This window comes from Symphalangus syndactylus, chromosome 15, assembly GCF_028878055.3.
Source record: "Symphalangus syndactylus isolate Jambi chromosome 15, NHGRI_mSymSyn1-v2.1_pri, whole genome shotgun sequence".
Classification (NCBI taxonomy): domain Eukaryota; kingdom Metazoa; phylum Chordata; class Mammalia; order Primates; family Hylobatidae; genus Symphalangus; species Symphalangus syndactylus.
In genome coordinates this window covers 25,291,679-25,308,783 of record NC_072437.2, presented here as the reverse complement: position 1 = coordinate 25,308,783, position 17,105 = coordinate 25,291,679, and the positions used below count along the sequence as shown (strand labels likewise).

Here is a 17,105-nt window from a genome sequence, read left to right as displayed (position 1 = left end):
TATAAGGCAAAGAATTATAGACATGATACCCCCAGAAGAGACAGAATCCCAATATATTTTTCCCACATGAAATTCACATTTGTTAAGTTAAAAAAAGTTAGATAACTATTCTGGCGAAAATTAATATTTAAATCTAGTAAGACAATTATCATAATAATTGTTTTTTTCTACAGCCAAAAGTAACCTTGAACACATACCTGAATATAATGGCGAAGAACATACAGAATTTCCTCATTTTGAGCTTTTTCAGACAATACTTTGTGAAATGCACTAAATGTTCTAGTACCCATTTCAGCATAGAGAATCACCACTGGTAAGTTCTCTTTGTTTGTAGGAAATTTATGATCTCCTTTAAATAGATAAGGTCTAGTCCTAAGATAAAAGCAAAACACAAAGTTTTGAAAAAATTGAAAGTCAACGGCGTATCAATTCTGTATAATTGCTGCTTATCAAACAATTCATAATATATATAATCACAGAAAAGGAATTTAAATTTCATGTGATGACTTTGTACACATAACTTGAACTAAATGACAGAAAAGAAAGAAAACAATTTGGTTAACCCAAATCTAATATTAAAAATATTTTATTTCCCAACAAGGTTTATTATCTTTAAACAATAACATAATGGCAGCACAATTCTCAGTGAAATAAAATTTGTATTTTATTCAGTTAGAAGGTTATAATTTTTCATTACAGCTCGTATTTCCTGAAAACAAGGTACAAATATTTAAGGATCAAAGCAAAAGTACTACCTTATTCAAAGATTATCAGTACTTAGTATGAACAAGTACTCATCAAATCCCCAAGTATAAGCAAAGAAACCAGGACTCTTATGGTCTAGCACTATCATCAGTAAGAGACTTTAACTAACTTATTTGCCAGGCACTGTGCTAGGTTCTTTACACTTATTAGTAAATTCTATTTCACAAGAAAAATTCGACAGCTACCATCACTGAAACTTTTAAGTTTCTGAGGTTCAGATAAGTTAACTATTCAGGAAAAGATCAAATGGAAAGCCAGAATTTCAACTCATGTTTATGGAATTCCAAAGCCCATATGTTTTGGCAATTTATACAGGTAGAAAGCAAACCAAGAGATAAGGAAGTTCACAGTAACAAGGATGTTGAAAAATAACCTTTTATTTAGTGAATTCTGATGTCTACAATCACTCAGTCAATTACTACCTTTGGATAACAAATGTTAAGGACAGAAGAAAAACGGGTATGAGTAACATTCCTACAGCATGTTCGTGAAAAGAAGGTGGGTTTTGAAATCACGCAGAATTGGATTCAATTCTGGCTTAACTACTTACTGACTCAACATATTCTAAATCAAAATCATTCAAGCATTCAATCTTATTGACTAACAGAATAATTTGAGAGATTTCCACAGTTATTTGGCTTAGAATTTGTGACATTACTCAACAGCAATATAGAAATGTGTTTATTAAAAGTCTGTAAAATTATAACATTCAAGCATCCTTAGTTTACAGAAATGCACTAGGAGAAGATGTACAGTATGTATACCCTTCCACTTTTTAAATAAACTTTTCATTCAAGTATAAAATCATCACACATTTATCCACTTTAATTTGATTACTGGTATTCATGATGTGATTTTTAAAATACTACTGTCAATGCTTGGATAGCTGAAGCATAAAATAAATAGAATCTTAGCCCCAAATAGAATTTTACTTCATAACAGATGAAGAGACATGAATGTGCAAAATAAGAGACATTGAATTTGCTGTTTTTCTTTGTGAGATGCTATTAATAAATGCTAAAGGATACAAAATCATACTTCACATTTGAAAAGAAGTGAAAGATTCTTGCATGAAACTATTAAAATTATTCTCATAAATTTTTACTGAAATCTTGGAACTCAAATGTCACTTACATAGCAGCTGGATTATCATTTTTTATCAGTATCATAGAAGTACATCTAGTAATTTATATAAGGAATCTTAAATTTTAATGTAAGTCTGAGAAATTCTTCCTTCAAAGAATTTACTACTGTTGAAAACTAGAAAGGCAGCTGGGCGCCGTGGCTCATGCCTGTAATCCCAGCACTTTCGGAGGCCAAGGCGGGCAGATCATGAGGTCAGGAGATCGAGACCATCCCGGCTAACATGGTGAAACCCCGTCTCTACTAAAAATACAAAAAATTAGCCAGGCATGGTGGCAGGCGCCTGTACTCCCAGCTACTCGGGAGGCTGAGGCGGGAGAATGGCGTGGACCCAGGAGGCGGAGCTTGCAGTGAGCCGAGATCGCATCACTGCACTCCAGTCTGGGCAACAGAGTGAGACTCCGTCTCAAAAGAAAACTAGAAAGGCTGCCAATAAAACTATCCTAGCAGATAAATATTGAGGTTGAATATAAAAGGAAAAATTAGAGGAAATGGAACAGACTTTACACACAAAGGTAAGGGCTCTCTACCATTTGCTGAGTCTGTAATTGACAGTACCTTCCTTCCTGTACCTATAGACACATAACTTTCAAAATTTGCTTTTATGATTAATTCAGGAACTGCTTGGATATATCATACGTAGAAAAATTATACCTATAGAGGATGGCTGGATAAGAGGAAGGCAACCTTTAAAAATTCAATAATTATATTTAAAAGTAGCAATTTACTTAACTGACTAAGGTGTTATAGAGAATTAATACAAATTAGCATTGGTAAAAATTTTAGAAGTAGAGTGTAAAACTTCAGCTTTCTGAAGACAATTTTGGAGTATACATTTTAATATACATGTACTTACCTAGAGATTTTAGTTCTAGAAATTTAAGAAAATAACCAAGGTAACTATGCAAAGATATATGTACAAGGAAGTTCCATTAGATATTGTTTACTGTAAACTACATACATATCTACCACAAGGAGTGGAATAATGAAACCTATTTATTCATTTCATTATAGTATCATTCACTCAATATTTTTCAGCATCTACTACATGGCAGGTGAACTTTTTAGCAACTGGAGTAAAGGTCACCCTCGTTATGCCTTAGCAAATAACTTGGCTGCATTGTGCTTATGCCCTAGGGATCTGTGGAAGTTTGAACTTAAGAGGGATGACTTAAGATGTTTGGTGGAAGAAATTTTGAAGCAGCAAAGTATTTCAAGAAGTGGCCTGGCTGCTTCTAACAACATACGTTCAGATGCGGGAGCAAAGAAATGGCTTTAAGTTGGAATTCATATTTAAGAGGGGAGCAGAATGTAAAAGTTTGAAAAATTTGCAGCCCTAGCCAGAAAAGAAAAAGCCCATTTTCAAGGGGAAGAATCTAAGTGGGCTATTGGGCAACCACTTGCTAGAGAGATTTGCATGACTAAAAGGGAGCCAAGGAGCTGACAGCCAAGACAATGAAGAAAAGGCCTGGAAAGTATTTCAGAGATATATAAGGCAGCCCCTCTCATCATACACTCTGAGGCCTAAAAGGAAAGAATGCTCACTGCCCTGTGCCATGCCAGCAGGCTGCAACTTGCATCCAGCTGCTCCACTTCCAGCCTCGGCTCAAAGGGGCACAGGTAAAGCTCAGGTCACAGCTCCAGAGGGCACAAGCCATAAGCCCTAGCAGTTTATACATGGTCTCATGTCTGGAGATGCTCAGGAGACAAGCATGAAGGAGGCCTCTATCTAGATTTCAGAGGATGTACGGAAAAGCCTGGTGCCCAGGCAGGAGCCTGCCACACAGGCAAGGCCCCCACAGATATTCTACTAGGGCAGTGCATAGAGGAAATGTGGGGTTGGAACCCCCACACAGAGTCCCTACCTGGATACTGCCTAGCGGAGATAGTGGAGGGGAGGGCTGCAACCCTTCAGACCCAAGGATGGTAGACTCACCAGCAGCTTGCATCTTGTGCCTGGAAAACCCAGAGGTACTCAACCCCAGCCCATGACAGCAGCCACGTGTGTTATATCCTGCAAAGTTAGAGCGCTGGAGCTGCCCAAGGCCTAGGGAGCCCATCAGGATGTACATCAGGATATGGGACATGGAGTCAAGGATTACATGACAGCTTTAAGATTTAGTGCCTGCCTACTGTGTTTCAGACTTGCATGGGGCCTGTTACTCTTTTCTTTTGGCCGATTTCTCCCTTTGGTAACGGGAATGTTTACCCAATGCCTGCACCATCTCTGTACCTTGGAAGTAAATAATTTGTTTTGATTTTACAGCCTCATAAGTGGAAGCAGATGAGTCTCAGATGGCACTTAGGACATTGGACTTGATATTGGAATGAGTTAAGACATGGGGAAGAAATTACTGTAATTTGCAACGTGAGAAGGACATGAGATTTTGGGGGCTAGGAAAAGAATGATATGGTTTGGGTATTTGTCCCCTCCAAATCGCATGTTGAAATGCAATTCCCAGGGGCCCCCCTTTCTCTCTTGCTCCTGCTCTCACTATGTGACGTGCCTGTTCCAGCTTCGCCTTCTGTCATGGCTGTAAGGTTCCTGAGGCTCTCACCAGAAGCCAAGCAGATGTTAATGGCATGTTTGTATCGCTTGCAGAACCATAATCCAACTAAACCTCTTTTACTTATAAATTATCCAGCCTCGGGTATTTCTTTATAGTAACACAAAAACAGCCTAACACATAAAATTGGTACATACCAGTAAGTTTATTTATTTACATGTAAGAACACATAACTTTATGGGAGAAGGATCTAAGATACCGTTTATAGTACAATAAATTTTTTTTAAGTATACCTGTATATGAATATATGCATTAAAAAAGAACATATATTAAACTGTTAGCAGAATTATGGGCCATTTTCCCTTTCTACTTTGCATTTTTCTAAAGTATTTGAATTCTTTTAGAATGACCATATAGGATTTTTTTTTAATTTTAAACATACAGCTTTCCATTTGGGACAAAAGTTTAAAGCCACAAAAAAGACGGTCATATTGATTTGAAGTGGCATTTGGAGAGCAGTCCCTGACACTAAATTTTACAGTATCTCCAAAAATATTTGCAAAGACTCAGAGACAAAAATTCTTAATGAAGTTGCAAACTAATAATAACTTTATATCATAAATTGGGAGTAAAGTCTACTAACTATAAAACCTATGCTGTTCAACTTAGAATCATAACTGACAGTCAACCTTACCACTTAAAACAAGAACATGCCAGTAAAAAAAGAAGAGTAAACTGATTCTTCATCTCTCCCTATTTCCTATTCCCTGGTTCAAAAATCTATGGTCTGGAACTACCCCAAAACTTTATAGACATAATATTAAAATGTGAATGAAGGCCAGGTGTGGTAGCTCATGTCTGTAATCCCAGCACTCTGGGAGGCTGAGGCAGGCAGATTGCTTGAGCTCAGGAATTTGAGTCTGGCCTGGGCAACACAGCAAGACCCCGTCTCTACAAAAAATACAAAAATTAGCTGAGCATGGTGGTTTGCACCTGTAGTCCCATCTACTCAGGCTGAGGCAGAAGTGCAACTTGAGCCTGGGAAGCAGAGGTTGCAGTGAGCCAAGACTGCATCACTGCCCTCTAGCCTGGGCACTAGAGCGAGACCTTATCTCAAAAAAATAAATAAATAAAACAAAATAAAATATGAGTTATATATCTGGGGGAAAGTGACAGCAATCATTACCATCCTAAATGAGTATATCTTTCTCCCAGTGGTCACTCTACTTTCCAACATGTAAATAAAACTACTGTTAAGAAGAATTTTAAGAAATTGGGACAATGAGAATACCACATAGTAAAGAAAGGCAACATTGATGACCTAAATATGTTATAATTGAGAAAAAAAAAACCAAACCAAGTGTTTAGGTCAACCACAGACAGAAGAAAATATATAAATGCAAAACGTATTAGATTAGAATAAAAAAGCAGAAAAAATTTGTCAGTCATTTCTTTAAAAAAGATAAAAACCTAATCTGGAAAAACTGAAAGAAAATGAAAACTAAAGAAAATCTAGGAAGGAGAAACATATCTACAGAGAGGAAAAAATTAAAATATTCATATTACTATAAATAACCTATGTAAAAACATAAATTATATGCTTAAATAAGAAAAAAACATTGACCAATATTGATAAGGTGTCACAAACCCAAGAGTATATGCCTAAAGTTCACAAAAGGAAAACAAAATTATTAACTTTGCTCTTTACAGACAGAGAGGGGGAGAATGTTTCTGTCAGGCTGCAGAATTGTTTTACCCTACTTACAAGCTAATACGTTAGCTTTTCATTGTTTCATGGATTCTGGCAAAAGACAGAGACTTCTGAGTCAGAAACAAAGAGCTTGATTACTTGTGGCACAGCAAGCAACATGAACATTAGTATGTTTACATGGGTTCCCCATGGCCCCATATTCCATAGGGAGAAGTATGATGGACCCACAAGAATTCTACACAGGCAGTGGGTATGGATCACATCTAAAGAACACTCAGTGTGGGAAACCCATCTTTTAATAATAAGCAGTAAGTAAGCTGCCCTTTGTCCCAGGAAGAAACATTAACTTATCCCTCAAAGTCACTCACTGAAAACACCCTGAGAAAAGGCCATGGTAAAGAGCAGTCAGGGCCTCACACGGTCTTGGCATAGTCATTTTGTCTCTATTCATACTTATCAGGGAATGGGTCTATAATATGTACATCTATAGGAGTAAACCAGACTGTCAGATGGGCAAGTGCAAATTACTTTCACGGTGTGCAAGCCCCAAGGAGTGGTATTTTTTAAGCTGCCCATCTGTAGTCTTCCAAGTGGCAGACCAGACAGGTAGGCCATTGGCAACAGCACAAGAGTCAGTATAAATGTATTATATTTCACCAAGGGGTCAGATTTTGTTGAGAGAGAGGATGACGGCCTTGAGTTCTGCCCACGGAGCAGAGTGACCACTTCAGCTTTTGGTTTTACAAGGCTTATGCCTGGTGGAATGGTAGCAGAGGCAGCTCAAAGATCCCACCAGCTGTTAACTTAGCTAAACATCCCAGCAGCCTGGCCCACACATTTAGGGAAACCGCTGTGAACTGAGGGCCCTTTTGAGCCAGCGACCTTACTTCAGGTAGTGAAATGGGTTATTTAGTTCATTCCCAAAAGAGTAGCTGCCACTTTTTCACATATACCTGATACCATGCTAGGGCTCAGAAGCTGGGCTTTTGGAGATATAATTTCCATTTGAGCAGGGAGGCTTGTTGGGTTCTTTTTACCTTGCCAGACACTGACTCCTAGTGGAACTACGTGAAAATGTAAATGTCATGTGGTAGAGTCACAAGGCCTCCATGGGTCAGGCGTTCAGTTTCAACAAGAGCTTAGCAGCAGCTTAAGAACCGCTCATTTTAAAAAGGGGTGTACTAAGTGGCTGAGTCAGGCAGGTGGCACTATTATACTTGGAAACAGTCTCTCGGGGTAGTCCAGCAGCTATGAAGTCTATATAAAGTTGTAATTGTCCTTTCTCCTCCTGGGATTGATTCTTTGTTGTTTCTGCTGCACCACCTGGGGGTGTCTATGTGTGGTAGTCTCTGAATGACAGTTTCCCTCTGGGCTTCACAAACATTGACAGCATTCACAGTGTAAGCATGTAAAATACCAATACCAGTTATATAATCAGAGCTGAAACAATAAACCATTAAATGAGTCAAGTTTGAGTGCCTTTTCCTTAGGAGCCCAGATCAAGGAACATGGGTGAGACTACAACACAGTAATCAGGAGACTGCTATCACCCACCAAGAGTACAGGGAGAAAGAGGTGGGCAGTGGGAAGAAATGTAAGTATTGACCTTTTTTCTTCTAGACCCATGGGCCCTTAGGAACTTCCTCTTCCAGAAGCTATGTGTCAGTCAACATCCCACCCATGACAGTCTCCAAAACTATCAAGAACTGTAAAAGTCTAAGGTGTGATTTTACCTGACTTACAAACTAGTAAGTTAGCCTTTTATTCTTTTATGGATTCTGATAGAAGACATAAGACTCCTGGGTCAAAGACAAATGACTTTACTGGTTATGACATAGAGCAAGCAGTATAAGCATTATTATGCTTGCCCCCAAAGTCCCATATGGGGTGAAAAAATATGGACTTAGATGGATCCTACAGAGTTGGCATATGTTTCCGTTAAGGAACACTGGGCTTGGGGAAGCACTGTTTTATAGTAAGCAATAAAACTTGCTTGCTCCCTGTCCCCAATCCCAAAAACAAACATTACCTCATTCCTCAAGATTGCTCACTCCAAACACAACCCTGAGAAATGGCCCAGGTAAAGCATTTTTTGCTGGTCAGACCAAGAAAGAACATGCAAGGATTCACAGGGCCCATGGCAGATGGACTTTCCTAATAGTTTGATGTTAATTTTTTTGTAATCTTCAAGATACATTAGTTTCTACGATTATAAAAGTTGACATCAGAAACCAATGCCAATAAATTTTAAACATTACAAAATTTCCTTTAAAAGATGCACTAGGAAAGGAAAAAATATACACTAGTGCTAACAATTTTATAGTGAGTCAAATAATGCCATAAAGGAATAGATAATTCCTATATTAACTCATCCAGAATAAGAATAATATGGCTGCCTAATTCACTTTATGAAAGCAGAATGACTGATAAAAATTAAAGATGTCAAATAATTTCAATAAATGTACAGCTATTCATTTATTCAGAAACATGAAAACAAAATGAAAGCAATCTTAATTCAAAAGCAAATTAAGATAATCCCACACCATTAATAATCAGTAGTTTTCCTCAGAATTGAAAAGAAGGTATAATATTTCAAAGTATTTTGTAATACATTAGTATGTCCAATGAGAAAAACCTTGTATCCATCTCAATAGATGAAAAGATAATTGATAAGATAAAGCAATTATTTCTGCCTTTAAGTTTTAAAAGCAGGTGTGAACAGAGAAACATACCATGTTATCTGATAAGGGATTCAATACAACACACATGTAAATTTTTCCTACATTAACCAACACTTTTAACATAATTCTAATTAAACCCTAACAAGGTTTTTGGGGAAGGGGAGCTTGGGGAGGAAAAGGATTCTAATGTTAACTTAAAAGCATCAACAAATACAAGGAGCTAAGGCAATCTGGAGGAAAAAAGAGCAACAATGAAGAAGAAATCCTCCTGTCAGAAACTGGATAATAAAGCAATAAATATTAAAACAGTATGGCACTACTATAAGAAATAGAAAATGGAGCAGAACAAAGAGCTATGAAATAGACCATAATATAAATATAATGAATACAATTGACTAGCTACCTGAGGAAAAAACTCTGGTTGGATTCTTACCTTTTGATGAAAATAAATTACAGATAGATTAAAAGTTTAATGTAAAATAAAGGGAAAAACTTTTAGAAAGCTACAGAAAGAATTAGTAAAATCTCCCAATCAGGTTTGGGAAAAACTGTTAGTATAAAAACAATATAAAAGTCACATACACAGGAAAATTTGGCTACATAAAAATAAAAGACTTTTGTATATTAAATTCAATACAAGTATAAGAAAATGTTAGAAATGGTTTGTTAACAAGTGAGTTAAGTATTAATATGCATAAATATATATTACTGTTTAATAGAGCTCTTTCAAAATTAAAAAACTACTTTATTATTTTTTAAAGTATAAATAATCAGGCAATAAAAATATACTGGTAGTATTACTCTAAAAAATCACTAATAAATAATTTACTTCTGATTTGCCATTTTTTAATACTTGCAAAAAAGCAAAAAAAAATAGTTTTGAATATAGGAAGCAACCTCATCTATTGTTTTGATTACTTTGTTATTCAGTTTATATATTCAGTTTATATTTAAAGAGCTATAGGCCAAATAAATTCATAGTTTTGCATGTTTATTTCAAAAAACAAGTTATGCTTATACGAAACATTTCATATATTTTATGTTATTTTGGCACAATTTATATGCTAAAATCAAAAGCTAATCAAGACAAAACATTCTCAGATATATTAAGGTTTTCAATACAAATCACATTCTTGAATATACAATGTCTTAGAATATTAAACTTTTTTATTGTAAGAAGTTTCTGCTATTGAACTCTCCCCTCTATAACCACTTCTTTCATTATAGGCTATTATTAATTTACCTTGAAGCAGCTTTCTTCAGCAGCTTTTTAATCTCATTAATTTTACAGGTGTGCTTCTTATGAATAACCACAAATGCGTTACAACCATCTGGTGGTGGCTCATCAGCTGCAATCTAAGATTTCAAAGATTATATTTAGCTACAGTAGTTCATAATTACAGTATGATTTTAAAACTCTTATACATTACTTTGATTAAAATAACTCATCAACTACTATTAAGTTATTGCTCTAATTAAAGTAAAAAAACATCTATATGTAGGCAGAATCTAACACATATTTTAATAAAATCAACTTTATCCCAGGAAAGACATGCTTCATAGTTATTGAAAAAATTATATTAAAATTTTATGATACTTCATTTCAATGATTTGTCCTCATAATTTCCTTATCCCAAATAACTATAAAAACTACAGAATATATTCAATTACATTATAATAAATGACAACAATAATAATATAATCGATGATAGGCTATGGAACCAACTATAAACTTCAGATCATTTTGAACTAAAGATGTTCATATTAAAGAGCCCTATGTCCATTGCTAGCGTGCCTCTTTGTCAAATACAGACTGGGTATTTTTACACACCTGCTGAAACATCTGAATAGCTGGGGAGTATGCCCTTATAGAGAAAGCAAACTTTAAGAGGTTGATGTGTAAATTGTCTAGAAACTGTCCAGCTTTCTTCAGGATTAAGTTGTAATAAGAATAATCTGATTCTGTAAAAAGAAGTCAAAAGAAAATAATGTTAGCATTTTATACACTGTACACTGGCACATCTTCCATCGTAAGGCTAACTTAATGTCATATAATCATATCTGAAGTTTGGTTATGGATAATGCTAGAGAAAAATGGAAAAATCAAGATCTCAGTTCTATAATCAACTTCATTTTGGATCTTCCACAGTAATGTCCAAGTAATCAACATGAGATCAGGTGAAAATAATCTTGCCATTAAAATCTATTTGGAAACACCAACATTTCAGACCAACTTACTCCAAAGTTATGGGGTTATATTACAAGGATAAGATGTAAGTCCTACCTACAAGGTAGAAATTAACAACAGCAGAAAAGTTAAATAATATGATTGTTAATGAATTTTAAAGTACCTGTATGAATAAATTCTACTGAGATTTAGTGCCGATAGCCAAGTATAATTAGTGTATCCAGAATACTTTCAGGAGACAAAATTTGAACCAGGTCTTCAAAACTAAATGTCATCTTGTCTGAAACTTGAACAAACTAACCTGAGCTGCAAGTTGCCTACTATAAATCCTATTCAAAGAACTCAAAGACATAAAGGAGGAGGGATTCTAGACTTTAATTAAAAATTCTCCAACACCCCTGGGGAGACGGAGATCACTTGAATGGGAGAAGGCAGAAAAGTGCAGCCTAGAGCTGAAGAAGACCTCGTGGCACTAACAAGGATAAGCAGGGGTGGGGAGAACTTTCTGTTTGTGCCCTTTTCCTTTCTCTACTCTTCCCTGGGTGTAACCATTGACTGCATTGTGTCAGAAAACTGTAATGCCATTCCAGGGCCAGCCAGAGATGGTAAGGTAATAACAGGGCAGCTCTGGAGTCCATTTGGTATAGGCATCCATAGAGGCTGGCCTCTAGACATTCTCTGGTAATTTATTCTCCTCTACATCTTGGCACTGGGTTATCAAGTGATAGAAATTTCTCATACAAAAGAACAGAGTTGAGGTAGATGAAGAGCAGTTCCCCGTGGATATCTGATGTGAAAGGGATAACAAGAAGAATGTGGTTAAACCAGACTGCAACACCAGATACTCTCTGAGAGGAGGAAAAGGATATTCTGACTGGAAGGAGACATTTTGGGGTTGGTTGGAAGACTGGGTTGTTTGCTGACTGTGACAATGTTTACTAATTGCTCCAAAAGTGCTGGGCCCTTGACCCTCAGTTCCTCTCTTTACCACAACCCATTCAGGGTACAGGTGTTATCTGGCCCTCCAAGTTGTCCTGTGGGAACTGAGGCTCAGGCAACCAGTGCAAATATGTGGACATTGTGGTTATTGCTTTTGCTCTATGTAATAAAGCCTTCTTCTGTCTCTGAATCAAGGGTCTCGGGTCATCTGTCAGCATCCATGAAACTAATCTGTTATCTTTGCAAATAGGGTAACATCTCAGACCCTTCACAGTACTTGACAGATCTGACAACAAAATGGAATGCTGACAAGATATGTGGATTTCTGGAGAATAAAAGACCTAGTCCCATGGTCCAATTAATAGGATTTGAGAAGAGTGCTTGAGAAGCAATAGTGGATATTCTGACAAAACTGTACAGTCAATCAGGCAATGAGTCATCTTAATTTTGCTGCCTACTAATGAAGAGAAGAAGAAAGGGTTGCAGGCCAAGGGAAATAAGTTCAAAAATATCTCCCAAACAATGTCTTAGTGGCACCTTATGACTAAATTCCTCCTATGGTCCATCTTGCCAATATTAGATCCTTTCAAAGATGACAATAAAAAGTCTCAGAGTTTAGTTCAGTAGGTCCTGGCTGATATAAAGAAGCTATGAATCACTCAGGAGATTTCCTCTGGTCAGTTATAAAGTCTTTCAGCTCTGATCCAAGAGTCTTATGTTGTGCATCTGATTCCTGAAACTGTGGCAAGCTAAGTTTTTAGCTTGCAAGCAGGGTAAAAATTCCAGCCCCTTCACAGCTCTTGACAAAAAGCTCAGAAATGAGATGACCAAAAAAAGAGGGAGATATGAGAAGTTGTCTGAAAGAATACAAACAAGAACTAGAAAGAAAATAATACTAGAAAATACAGATTAAATTAGAAGGAGCACAAGAGTAAACAGACACCGTGGAAAACAGAGTAGGAGAAATAGAATACGCAGAGGAAAAGTGATAAAAATGAAACAAATAAAAAGGAGAGAAGGGAAAAATGACTTGAGAGTAAATGACAAACACAGAAGTCAGGCAAAGGAGATTAATATATGCATACTTGCAGACCCTAAGGCAGAAAATCAAGGGAATGGAACAGAATAATTAAAGAAAACTATAATCCAAGACAACTTTCCAGAATTAAAAAGAATAATGAACTTACATACCTAAAACAAAAAAGACACAGAATGATCAGCATTGCAACCTTCTCTAGTTTAAAAAACAAACAAACAAAAAACAACTCTGGGGCTCTAAAGTTAAAAATCAGAAGTTTAGAATTCACACATGAACAATTAAGTATGTGAAGAACTCAAGAGCTATTTTTCCAAGAGTTATTGATGAGGCACCAACCAGAGAGCAAACTTTATATAACCAAGAAATAATTGGAGAAATTGCAGCATAAAGTCTGATTGTGAGCTCTATACCATCTCTACATCAATTCACGAAGAAGTCATCAAAAAGTATTTGTATAATTGTTTAATTTGGTGCCTCTTATTAAGCTACAAACCATGAAGGAAAGGATCTTTTCTATCATAGTTTTTCAACTGTACATTTCACTCCTGGCATACAAAATAGGCATTCAATAAATTTCTTTAATATTTAATAAATATTATAAGTTTCTTTATTCTAAACAATATTTTCCTAATCCAGCAGCTTTAAACAGTTGACATATGAGAATAAGCATTGGCTCTTTCACTCTTAATTCTTTAACAAACTATAGATGATTTCTCAGAACTTGGGAGATACGGTGAGTTTGCCTCCAAGAATCAAAAAATAATGCAAATAAGATTCGTGTTCAACAGTAAAAGCAAAATAGAAAATAAATGTTATTTTAAATAATATTCTTAAAATACATTATAGTTACAAGGTCAGCAAGAAAATAATAAAAATTAATGAAATAACATCTAAAATATGACTACATCAGTCAAAGGATTGGTCACCCATGGAAGCAGAGAAAAGTCAAAAGAAATGTGAGTAGTGCCTGACAACAGATATCAAATTTTGTCAAGGTCACCATCAAGGTTGTCCCTTATGTAGTAATGAATGTAGGATTCAGGAGTTTATAGAAAGTAAACTTTTATAATTTAGATATAACTAGCAAGATCATCTCTATTATGAAATGGATGCATTGGGCTATTTTGGCTGATTTGTTGATAACTAAATCCATGCTTACCAACCATCTGCTAAAAATGCCCCTTCAATATTTTCTGCCTTTATCTTCAACCTCAGCTTTTACTCCATTTTTGACTACTGGCACCTAATATTCAAAAATCACTCTTATTAAAAAAAAAAAATAAGTGGCAGCCTCCATAGCCAGCTACTGACTCATCTTATTCCCTTCATAGTCAAAGGTCTTAAAAGACTTAGTGACACGTAGCTCTACTGGAAAAGGACATTTTGGGGGTGGTTGGAGACGGGGTTATTTGCTGATTGTGACAATTTGACAAGAAACTCAGAAATTAGATAACCAAATAACAGAGAGATACAATACCCACATCTTAACTTACCAAAGTCTTGATTACTATACCAGTGAAATGGTTCTCACCAAAGGCACTAATCATTTCTGTTGTTAAAAGTAGTAGGTGCATAATGTTCATATTACTTGATCTGTCTACAGTATTTGATAACATCAATCACTTACAACTTAATATTCTCCTGGCTTTCATGACCTAATACTTTTACAGGATTTCAGCTACCACTACAGGTACTCTTCCTTGTCTCCATTGTGTGCTGTTCTTCTCATCAGATTCCCTTAAACATTGCTGTTCTCAGGGTTCTGCCATTGGGCACTATTTTATTCTCATTCTGTACCTTCTCCCTACAACTTAAATTACCGTTTTTCATGTTGATCACTCTGAAATCCTACCCTTTATCCTAGAATTTTTTTTATCTAGATCTCTCAACTCATATATCAGCTTACCGATATATTTATATTTGGATATTTCACAAGCATTTCAAATGTGGCATATCCAAATTCCAATTACCTTCTTCCCCCAAATCTGGTTCTTGGGTAAAAGTAACTATGTTAGAAAGTCATAACATTTTTTGAAAATTTCTTCCATTAATAAAATACGAAAGCAGCTTTGTGTAAAAACCACTAAAATCTTCAAGGACTTTGAAAATGACATTCTTATATGCTGAGCAGCATGTGAAGAAGTAAAAATAAACAGGGATTTTGAAATCAGATAAATCTTGGGTGACATTTCTCACCTCACAAAACTACATAGGTTAACTGATATGCCACTTGAATCTTGAGGCATCAATAAATACATAAGTCTGGCAGAACCATATAAATTATTTTTAAACAGGCAATTCATTGCTTAAAAAGTCTTAATTTGCTGGCATATAATATAAAGTGATTGCATTAAATTGTATAAAACTAGTACTTGAATTCAAAAAGGTAAATGTTCAATATCTACAATTTTTTTAGGCAGGTGGATCACTAAGACTTATTCTTTAGTAAAGAGTATTTAGAAGGTCTCATGGAGATTCAACAACCTAAATTATTACAAGTAACAGAGGATTATTAAATGTTTCCTCTAAGATGTCTTGAAAACAAATTCAGTAAAATCTGCTCATTAGGCCAGGCGCGGTGGCTCAAGCCTGTAATCCCAGCACTTTGGGAGGTCGAGGTGGGCAGATCACGAGGTCAGGAGATCGAGACCATCCTGGCTAACACAGTGAAACCCCGTCTCTAATAAAAAAAAATACAAAAAATTAGCTGGGCGTGGTGGTGGGTGCCTGTAGCCCCGGCTATTCGGAAGGCTTAGGCAGGAGAATGGTGTGAACCCGGGAGGCGGAGCTGGCAAGTTAGCCGAGATCATGCCACTGAACTGCAGCCTGGGCCACATAGTGAGACACCGTCTCAAAAAAAAAAAAAGAACCTCTGCTCATTAATATATTTCTCATTTGTACCATTCTTTTCCACATTTAACAAGGTCAGCAATAATATCACCACATGCATTAGACTCTGCCATTATAAATAAAGACAATAGAATTATATTTTAAGTGTTAGTCTTTTTTTTTTTTTTGAGTCAGAGTCTCACTCTGTTGCCCAGACTGCAGTCCAGTGGTGTGATCTCGGCTCACTGCAGCCTATGCCTCCAGTGTTCAAGTGAGTCTTGTGCCTCAGCCTCCCGAGTAGCTGGATTATAGGCCCGCACCACCACGCCCAGCTAATTTTTGTATTTTCAGTAGAGACGGGGTCTCACAATGTTGGCCAGGCTGGTCTCAAACTCCTGGCCTCAAGTGATCTGCCCACCTCAGCCTCCCAAAGTGCTGGGATTACAGGTGTGAGCCACTGTGCCCCGCTAGTAATTCTTACTTTAATACAATTTAGGTTCAACCCTCAAAACACTTGAAATACCTCCTTCCATATATGATTGATGTAGAGTTTAGGTACTCCTGAGCTTATATTCCAACTTGTTAATGATCTGCCACCAGATTGTCCGGGTATATCATTTCATTTAGGTATAAAATATGCTGATATATTTAAGTAACTTAAAATGAATTTGAAATTTACAGGAGTAATTTTTAAGATTGCGTCTCCAATAAAAAAATAGCACTGACTAAGGCCAAAAAGCATGTACTGAGAACAACATATATGGGACAGATATATTGAGGATTTTAGGTGAGAGACACGAAATTTGGTGTTAGGTTTTTTTAAACTATCTTGGATACCTGACATTAACCATGAAAACCTTACATATTAATCTAGCCTATTTTTACCTCAATTACCAAAACTATTAATAAAATTACTAGGACAAATATGAGGACAACAAACAGTAATTTCCTAATGATTTGAAAGTAAACATTACTAAGTGATCAAGGTTCCTCCACACATTCCATTCCGGTCTCTTCTACTCATTTGTGTTCCCTACTACCTGGCTAAATCTCATCATTCAAACTCAGCTCCAGCATTCAGGACTGAAAATCCTGTCTTGCTCTCTCTGGAACACTGACTAGGTGCCTCTTTTATGTGTTTTCATGTTATGCACACCCCAATTAAAGCTCTTATCACCTAATAGTGTACATCACTGTTTTGCTGTCTCCTTCATTATATCACGAAGTCCTGAGGATGTAGATCACATTTATTCATCTTTGTATTCCCATCATCTAAAGTACCTCCAGCATTTCTTACGACTAA

General features: G+C 36.2%; 1 protein-coding gene across 8 annotated transcripts in view; it reads right to left on the bottom strand.

The window, feature by feature from the left end:
- LOC129464103 (UDP-glucose:glycoprotein glucosyltransferase 2) overlaps positions 1–17,105 on the bottom strand; it is a 264,841-nt gene that overhangs the window by 224,045 nt on the left and 23,691 nt on the right. For all 8 annotated transcript variants that reach the window (XR_008651434.2, XM_055245067.2, XM_055245066.2 and 5 more), the window contains 3 exons: positions 10,639–10,769; positions 10,051–10,163; positions 198–372 (listed from right to left, as the gene is read on the bottom strand). Coding sequence is in view for 7 of the 8 variants with exons in the window: in XM_055245067.2 (XP_055101042.1) it covers positions 198–372; positions 10,051–10,163; positions 10,639–10,769 (419 nt within the window). In the remaining variant the exon portion in view is untranslated. The remainder of the gene's footprint in view (positions 1–197; positions 373–10,050; positions 10,164–10,638; positions 10,770–17,105) is intronic.